At 35.8% G+C, this 9,688-nt stretch overlaps 1 protein-coding gene across 2 annotated transcripts; it reads right to left on the reverse strand.

The window, feature by feature from the left end:
- Window positions 1-51: 51 nt before the first annotated feature.
- On the reverse strand, window positions 52-9,328 carry Sec24AB (Protein transport protein Sec24AB). Of its 2 annotated transcripts, XM_046610096.2 has the most exons (17): window positions 9,165-9,328; window positions 7,937-8,071; window positions 6,320-7,776; window positions 5,722-5,886; window positions 5,295-5,410; window positions 5,094-5,196; window positions 4,859-4,985; window positions 4,637-4,746; window positions 4,229-4,460; window positions 3,959-4,116; window positions 3,619-3,844; window positions 3,143-3,472; window positions 2,921-3,031; window positions 2,494-2,666; window positions 2,037-2,372; window positions 1,660-1,763; window positions 52-1,516 (listed from the first exon to the last, which is right to left on the reverse strand). In XM_046610096.2, exons 2-17 carry the CDS (start codon window positions 8,049-8,051, stop codon window positions 1,405-1,407), a joined length of 3,975 nt encoding a protein of 1,324 aa, XP_046466052.1. In that variant the 5' UTR covers window positions 8,052-8,071; window positions 9,165-9,328; the 3' UTR covers window positions 52-1,404. The 2 variants fall into 2 exon arrangements, with proteins under 2 accessions (XP_046466052.1, XP_068990753.1); XM_069134652.1 differs by lacking the exon at window positions 5,722-5,886.
- Between the last annotated feature and the right edge of the window lie 360 nt (window positions 9,329-9,688).

Here is a 9,688-nt window from a genome sequence, read left to right on the forward strand (position 1 = left end):
ATTTGCATTGAGTGAATCATTTTTAACGAAAGGATTGATTACAAATACATGTTACGATATTTTTTCCCGTATATTGTATAATAATGTACATACGTGATTCATAGTAACTAATATTTAACAATAATTGGTAATTATTTAGATATAACAAGCGAAGGTGAACTCTTGAAATCCAATAATAACGAATTTAATACAATACAAGACTCTTTCGTCCCTTTTTCTTATAGGTAACTATGTATATAATTTTCATTCAGTTTTATTTATCATTATTATTTTCGTTATTTCTACGTTTTAAGAAGTGATGCTTCGATTTTTTTTCACTGCCCTGATGTCCTGTGCAGCAGTTCTATTTCGTTTTCTTTTCCTTATTTCTTACATTTATTACGTAACGTGATAAATATTATACAATCGTGGTCAGGCAATATTGAAAGAAGGAATACAAATTCTTTATATCCACTCTCAATATTGGAACTACTTATAATCTATTGTACAATATGTATATATGTATATGGTACAATATTCCATGTACGTACTCCTGCCAAACAATTTCAATTTTATAAATAATATGAACTAATTAAAAAAAAAATTTTCAGTTATCCGAATGTACAAATTTGGAATATATGTGTGCGTGTGTGTGTGTGTACAAATGTTGAAACCGTTAAAATTTATTCGAACTGCAGGTTGGGCGTAAGTTGAAAATAAATCAATCATTCACGTCTGAGTACATGGTATGAGAATTGAACATTTTGGCGCAATTTTGTTTTGAAAATTTTCGATTGAGTCATGTTTACCCCCAAAACAGAATAGAGACCTAGTTTATAGCGTGATATTTTGATTCGCCTGATTAAACACCTTAAAACGTGGTTAGTGGCATTACCATAGGTACAAAATATCGCGCTGTAAAATGTGGAATATTGAAATTGAATATACTAAATATAAGACACGACAACGTAATCACATATAACATTATCAATCATTGTTTCCTAGTACACGATGTAATAGTAATTACAATGATCTATTACTTAAATGCTTGAACTTTGCAGTTAAAACAAGGCTATTTTTTTCATTACATAGTTGTATATGGCATATCAATCCACCTCGAATTATAGTTATTTGATGAATATTTAGGCATATCCGTGATGACGTTCAATGATACGAGGAATAACCACCAGTGAGATAAAAATGGTTGTATCTAGCGTGCTATACAGTCTACTATATTCTATAACACTTCTTCGATCACAGTCACTCCTAGATATCGTTATAACCATTCACTGATCCATAAACGTTCTCGGAGTCAACGCACACGATCATCAATCTTCATCATTTCACAATTACATTCTTATATAAATATTCACACTATTTAATGTCTTTCCAAGACTTGCGTTGTACGAGACCCTTCAAACTCGGCTACTTTACACGAGTTTTCAAGTGCTGCAAAAATTCATAGTAGCTCAGCGCGGATTCAATACGATCCTCGATCAATCGTTCTGTGAAAATCTGCTTGAAATGACTGTCCTCTCTGAAAATACGGGATATACGAATAAATTGATGGAATTATGAATAGTATTGGTCCCGATATAAGTTGACCGTGAATATACGATGTTATTTCAGTTTTTTTTTTCTAATTAAACTATTAAATTGACATTTTAAGTCATAGCTTACCTAACTATCTGCAGGGAAGCGTAAAACGGTTTTTCTTCTTGAAGACTAAATATGAAATTACGAACTCTATCATTTTCAGGGGTGTCCAACTCGGGCAGTTCGTACTGTAAAGAACGCATTGGAATAAAGTACACATAGACAACTGTACAAATATTAATACTGCTGTATGATTAAAAGAATGAGTTCTCCTAAAGATATTTCATTTTTAGGATACAAGAACATTATGAGCTAGTCATGTGGGTTACAAGATGGAAATTTTTTTTCTCAGTATCCAGTTCCTACTAAGCTTGTTAAAACTTGACTGATCCGTTTCCATTATTGTAGTCACACATGAATACTTTGATGGCATTAAAGTTTGTAGGAACAACACAACGTACCATTTCTTCAGGTATGCAGGAGAAGGCTTGAACGCCTAGAACGTTACTGTAGAATGATGCGTGTAAATTTTTTCCTATGTACATAAGAATTTTATCACCAGCATCAAGTACAAACGCGCCTCGTGAGTCAAGTTTTTCAGCAGACAAATGTAACCGTGGTGGTTGCGGGCATGTCTTCCCATCGACGTCTTTCGCATTTTCGTCATTGAGAGCGTGGATTGGATACATATCGGGATAGACGTGTTGAATCAGGTGAGATAATGGTAGAGCTTTCATTTGACACATGGCAAACACCCTATCATCCAATCGTGTACTGGTCCCCGATCGAAATGCGATCTATAACATACATCATTTCAGATCACATTTAACGATTCAAGTAACATACACATCTTCTTGAAATGCATAATTGACTGGGGAAAATTTAATATGAAATATACCAACACTGATGACTACTTACGTATTTCAATAATGCAATAATATAAAGCGGGAGTAACTTCAAATTTCCTGGGGCTAAGAGACTCCCAGACGCTACAGATTGACATACTTTGTAGGCAGATAAAGCGTCAATTGCAACGTTTATCAATGCATCCCTTGCATCGGATAAGGAAGACTGTTGTGATCTGTCAACAGCTACATGAAAATTGAAAAAATCAATTGAATTTATAGAGTATTTTCGGTCTCATGTCAAGAAAATGAAATGGGGAATAGAATGCCTCAGGTTCCTAAAAATCCAAATGAAAAAATATCCGAAGACATCAACAGGTTTTTATTTAAAACTTTCAGAAGTTTTTAGATCTAAGAATTTTATTTCAATGCCATAGGCTGTTACGGAATCAATAAATCTATCAATCGGCTGATTAATAAAATCAATTGACTAAACGTACCCATTTTAGCCAATAGTCCGATGATACATTGTTGATCTGCCGAATGTAAAATATCACTCAAATTGGCTGCAACTGGTAGACATAAGGTGTGTACTCTAATCCGCCTTTCACCTGAAATAATTGCGTCAAATTATACCTAGGACAGCATGCAGACGGCTAGAGTTGTACGACTTGCAATATATTTAAAAATTTGCAGTATAAAATTTCAATTTAGCCACATACCCTTGCTAGAAGTGTATAAAAGTGCAGCCTGAAAGCAAACACTTTGAACGTCAGAGAGATTCTCTTCAATGGCAATTTGCATTCCAAAACCTGCATCTGGGTTAACATTTGGTAAACTAAGTAAGTCGGTCGACCGTACGAAGAAGTTTCCGTGAAATGTGTCTATGCTAAGACCCCGTGTACAACGTATTCTCATCACTGCTTCAAAGCCAATTTTACGTGTCAAATAACGACGCAGCATTCTCTCCAGCATATCCGTATGCTGAGGTTTATTCACTCGGAATAAAGGTATGTGGTACATACAACCACCCGAAAACTTACACATACCAGCTGAAAAATAATTTTTTCTTTATGAATTGTGAACAATCGACAATTAATGCCGTTCTGTACGACAATTGCAACAAAATCTTACATGATACAAGTTGGTAGATAACCATATATTAATTTTAATATAAAAAGTTGTGGGAATAGCTTACATAATGTGGCCAAATCACTGTACTGGCTATTAAGTAGAAACAAGTCGACGGCAATTTGTTGCCCGCTGCAGTCTAATGCAATTCTTTTATAGAAATCAGTCGCTGGATTCAAATGTGGTACATCTTTGCCTGATCGGTTGTTCGGATCTTCTCTAGATTGCAAAGAACCAGGACCCAAATTAGGTAAACAAGTCTGGAACACCGTCACTCTTCCACCAGTTGGGGACTGTACATGAAAAATAAATCAGATTGTGTAACGTGGCAACTAAAGGGGAAGATTTACTATTGTTAAACACAGATGGATTGGAATACATTATGATCATTATTAGAATTGGAATACCATGAGCTTGAAAGCTGTTTGTAAGCCTGCCCCTAGTGCACAGTTCGTATCATGCGTTCCTTGAAATTTAACTGGTAATTGTGACAACAGATCTCTGATCAATTCCTCTCTTTCCTTCAAATTTACAATGAGGTTATCCGGGCAAGGTAAAAATACATCTGTAAAGATACAAAATATGCTTTATTTATTCACTTTCACCCGTTTCATAATAATATTCAAAATACAAGAATTCAAAAGACCAAGTAAAGAAATGTATAAAAAACAAATTACCATCCACATCCAGCATAACCATCTCATGCGGCTGTGATACATTATCAGGCATACTGAAGAAATGTAAAGCAGAGTCAATTGCAAGGAATCCAACTTGTGTTCTGCTATCTCCTGGTAACCTGGTCAGTTCATCAGCTATCGTGTTACAAACAACATTTAGATATCCGCTTTCTACCGCGAGTCTTGATACGTCCAGGACAAACAAATAAACGGCTGGTTGTGGGGGGCGAAGCTGGAATAACGAATAGTTTTTCAAATTTTCGAATGATGTTAACATTTAAAAATTTTTCTTTTCTTTTCATCCTTTTGAACAGCTATTCACAACATAAGTTATCACTGTTAGAATATTAAATACTCATGATCATTTATTTGAAAGACTTGAAGTTGGTGAAAGAAAAAATTACTTACCATGTATTCACTAGGTGCTATAAATTCGATAGTACTAGTTTTTACTTCTGGTCTCCGTGATGGATCACCGTAAGATTTAGTAACTGGATCAAACTGAAATTCTTCAGGAACTGAAATAAGAATGATTTAATTACCAATAAAGATTAAATGAGATCATGAGCATATAATTACCAATATGCTTGGAATTCGATATGATATGAATGGAATTGTTCTGATACTGACGTTCATTCACCCTGTAGCATAAGTTGCACTTCCATCTTTTTGAATCCACAAAATAAACAAATGGGTTTATATAGGTTCTACAAGCACGGCAACGTACAATTGTACTGCATTGTATTACTGGCAAATGCTGAAATAATAAAAACAAATATTAGAAAATGAATTCGTAAATTACTATTATGCATGCTTTCAAGTCATAATATGCCATTGTTATCCAATAATTCAAGACATAACTTACGTTCAAATCTTTAAACGGATGGATTAAAACTCCCAATGGTAATCTGGACTTTTTCAGCAGAGAACTACTTTCAGGAATTTTAGTTAACGTACATCTGAAAATACTACAAAAGAAAATATGATAGTAAATATTTTGTGAGATTGTTTTACTTGGGAAATAATTTGGCAAATGTACTGTGGTTATTATTAAATTATAACTTACTCCGGACTGCAATTTACACTGTCAAGAAATTCCTGCTGTAATTTGACTTTCGGTGGTTGGACACTTTCAGCTGGTAAAATATTTCGCGTTTGTAAGAGGTCAACACATTCCATCCCCTTGAAAAATATTAAATACACTTGAATCATTTATCAAATTTCAATCCCGAAGCATCTGAATCGAGTTAATACTGTCAACTCAAATATTGAAAATACAGTACTGTAACATAAAAGATACCCCCCCATTTGCTTAAATGATGACAAGTTATACATTCTAATAGAAACCTAGCAATTGACAGATGCATACTGCATGCAACTAAATGACATGGCAATGCCATATAACTGATGACTGTATAAATAAGTAAGTATTTACAAAGTGTAAACAGTTTTCCTACATGTTTGTGTGGTATGGATTTCAATAAGTAACTCACCCATAATTGATTGAAGCCAGAATGGGCAACATTGAGACCGCCCATTTGACTATTTAACTGATTCATCTGGTCAGGGTAAGAACCTGGATAGCGTTTGGCCATATTATCCAGTGGGATATTAGACATTTGCCCAGCATTATGTGGCTGCATAACATATTGATTTTGCTGAAAATATAAATTAGTGTCAAGTTTTACTCAACCCTTAGATAGCGATAAGGCAACAATAAAGTATCCTATTATTTCGTTAAATATGTGAGTAGATCGAAATATCTTGTATTTCTTTGCCAAAGGTGGAAAGATAAGAATGAATGAACTTGAATTAGCATTCAACATAGCTAGGCAAATATTGTAACTATTTCTTATCTCATTAATAGAGTGATGTCAGAATTAGCTTCTCATGGTCCTTGACAAATTTATCTAAGTATGAACTACATGAAAATTAAGACTCACAACCATGAGTTAGCAAAATTTGATATTTGTTCATCACCGATAATGTACTCTGATAAGTGATGGAATGTATCAAAAAATCCATTGGATGATAATGTGCATTACAGTAAGCATTCTGTATTAATTTGGTTTTCAGACATTTCATATTTACATTCATAGGCTGTTGTCCTGGTAAAAGAGGCACTCCAGCTTGGATGGGACCACTTTGATATTGACCTAGACCAACTGGAGCTGGTGGTGGTAACACAGGCTTCTGTAGAGCCAGAGGAGGACCTGCCATATTGCCTGTGTCCGGTTGTGTTTGTATTCCGTAAGGATTTTGAGGATACTTCCTTTGACTGGCTAGATTTTGGAGGCTGCCATATGAACTTTGACTCTGACTAAGTGCAGTAGGAGGTCCAGACAGATTTGATTGACTGCCGCGCGTGGCTTGTGGATTGGAATATTGATTCGTATTGTATTGGGTCGAGGATGGCATAGTGGACATATAAGGTGTCTGAGAACCAGAGGTTTGCGGGTTTGTTGGAATCGTGTTTTGAGAGTATTGGGTAGTCGGAGGTCTAGGTGTGGCAAACTGTGTCTGCAAGTTTCTTGTACTCGAATTTTGAGTAGAATACTGAGTGCTTAGGGAACTTGGAATGGCAGTTTGTACCGTACCCAACGCATTCTGGGAGTTAGTTTGTACGTTTTGTATGCTGCTAAATAGATTTTGCGTGCTACTGTAGACGGGTTGTGAAGAAAAACTGGCAGAGCTCAAACTCGTGGCAGAATTAGTATTTGGAGGTGCAAAAATATTTTGTGTCGAACTTCTGGGCTGCTCTGGCGGTGATTGAAAGAAAGGAGTTTGACTTGGTTGATTACTATCCGGTTGTGTAGATGAACTTGAAGACAGCTGATTCACACTTTCTACACTTTTATTTGAATTTGATCTCGTATTTCCAACATTTGATGATGTTTGTGGGTCACTCATCATAGGTGGCCTGTTATTCTGAGTTGGCGGCTGGTGCGATAAATTTTGAGTAGTTCGACTAACCTGGCCAACAGTTGTTCCTGTATGACTGAGGCTTGGTCCAAACTGTGTGAAACTTTGGGGTTTAGATGCAGTCTGCGACACGGTTGTGATGTTTACATTGTCAGTTAATGAAACATTGCTCAAATCAGAAGCATTATCAACAAATGCAGGTTTTACGTATCCACCTGGCAATGGATAGCTTTGATTCGAGGTCGGAGGGATTGAAGGTTCTGCCACGGTCTGAGTAGGATTGGGGGATAGAATTTGACTTGTTGAGGAAATTTGCTGAGAGTTAGATGGCTGATCTACAGGTTGTGTGGTAGAATAAGGTGGCCTAAGCATAGGGGCATTGGATACTGAGGTTGCAACATTTGATGGACTGTTCTGAAGAGGCGGAGGCGTTCCAGAAGGGCTATAGTTCTGCATTTGACCCATTCGTGAAGGTAAAGCAGCGGGGTTCCTACTCAAACTTTGCTGTCCATTAATGGGAGGCATAGATGACCTTGGCATCTGTGATCTATATTGATTGTGTGTGGGTGAAGGGTCTCTTGAGGGTTCTCTTGATGGGTCGCGGGAGGACTGAGAAGATGGTGTACCTGCAGTTAATAATTAACAATAATTCATTATTATCCATAATTATATAAAATTTTATATCCATCGGTAAAAGTTGTTCTTATAGTGAATTGAAAAGTAATGAACCAAAGCGTTTGGTTCTAATACTTCTATCACAAAGATTGAATAGAGGAGTTTCTATACCATTCTGTACATGTTGCGGTGTATTGGGTTCTCCATTAGCCATTGGAGGTCTATTTTTTAAAGATCCTGGAGTATTTGAGTATGGCTGGTACTGATACCCACTTGACTGAGACATTCTTCAGCGTTTAAATATGACTGAAACAAAAATTATAACTTCGTCAACATAAAGTAAAATAACTATGTGATGAAAATTTAATGCACCAATTATTTTATTGATCGTTTAATTTGTTTGTTTGTTTGTTACAGAGCAAATAGACCAGTCCAGTTTTGGGTGATACCACATAATACATGTTAAAACAGACCAATCTTTTAGATGAGCTGGCTTAGTTGAAAAAATAGAAAATAAATAAAAACTAAACAGCATTGCTCTTGCCTGTAAGCCTAATGTTGCAGACATGACTATATTGACCATGCTGAGAAACTTGACACAACTGTTAATAATCCCACTTAGAATTTCAACTTGTACAGAGACCCATCTTTTTACAATATTGAGTGAAGACTGTGATTACTTTAGATAGAAAATGTAGAAATGTTTCAATCTAATTAAATATTGTAGATGAATTATTGTCAAAGATATGTTTGTAGACTAATGAACAAAGTGACATTGTTAGAACTGTGATGCTGAGAAATGAATGTGGCTCAACATCAGCTCAATACAATGTATCTAAGAATCGTTGATGGATATAATTGGATATCAGACCTCACAGCAGAAGCAGTTATAGATCATTAGCCAAATATCTAGACAAAGCTACCGCGTGCAATATGTGGCATCTGAAAAAATCATTCGGGGGAAAATAAATTACGTCTTCAATTCGAGACAAAGAGGATCACGTAACACGGAGCTAGTATCATTGACCTTTTATGCGAGGCGGAAAATTTCTCTAATTTTTATTGTGGCGATTCAAGTAATCCATGGCATTGAGATGATTTAAAAAATCGAGCACCTTGACCCAATACACGATACCCAGAAACTTCGGGCCAGTTCTGTCACGCCGCAATCTTGACCTCAAATTTCGGCCAGCCAAGAGTAAATATATTTAGGGGACGATCGGAATTTTGGATGATGAGAAATATCACTGTACTGTCGTGTGGGTGAAAAACGCGCCGTCATTAATGATAACCATGCGTTCTAAGGTTAAAAACGTCATCGAAAAATGACAAAATTGTTTCTCGGTATGCGAACGTCGCGTTTCAAGAATTTTTTTCGACTCTATAGAAAAGCACATACCTCTGTGAAAAATCTTGTTTTTGAGATTATTCTTCGATGTTACGGTTTACACATCACAGACGCACGCATTTCACTTGAAAAGGGTGATTTTTCGATAATTATTTTACGAAAGCAACACATTAACGACACACAACATTACGTGGCAGCTTAGGCGAATGCAACGCTCATTCTGCTGGTGACAATTAGTGGAACTAAAAATACGTCATCTCGTACAGTTCGCATCCATCTCTTCCAGGCCGCTCCCACCATTCGACCCATCAGCTTCCAAAGAGCCGAAGATAACTTATTACAATTACGAAACGATTATGCTAGATTACTCATTGTCAAGGAAAATTCATCCTAACAATATACCTGTTTAATAAACGTTAGTCCTAAGGATTATCCTTCATTTATTTTATAAATATATTTGGCAATATAACATTTAAATACAATAAGATAAATTTAGTGCATTATGCGTATTAAAGTCGATTTCAATAGAATAAGTTAAATTTTGGTCAACGAGCGGAATAGTGATAGTTAAGATA

Source organism: Neodiprion pinetum, chromosome 1 (assembly GCF_021155775.2).
Source record: "Neodiprion pinetum isolate iyNeoPine1 chromosome 1, iyNeoPine1.2, whole genome shotgun sequence".
Lineage (NCBI taxonomy): Eukaryota > Metazoa > Arthropoda > Insecta > Hymenoptera > Diprionidae > Neodiprion > Neodiprion pinetum.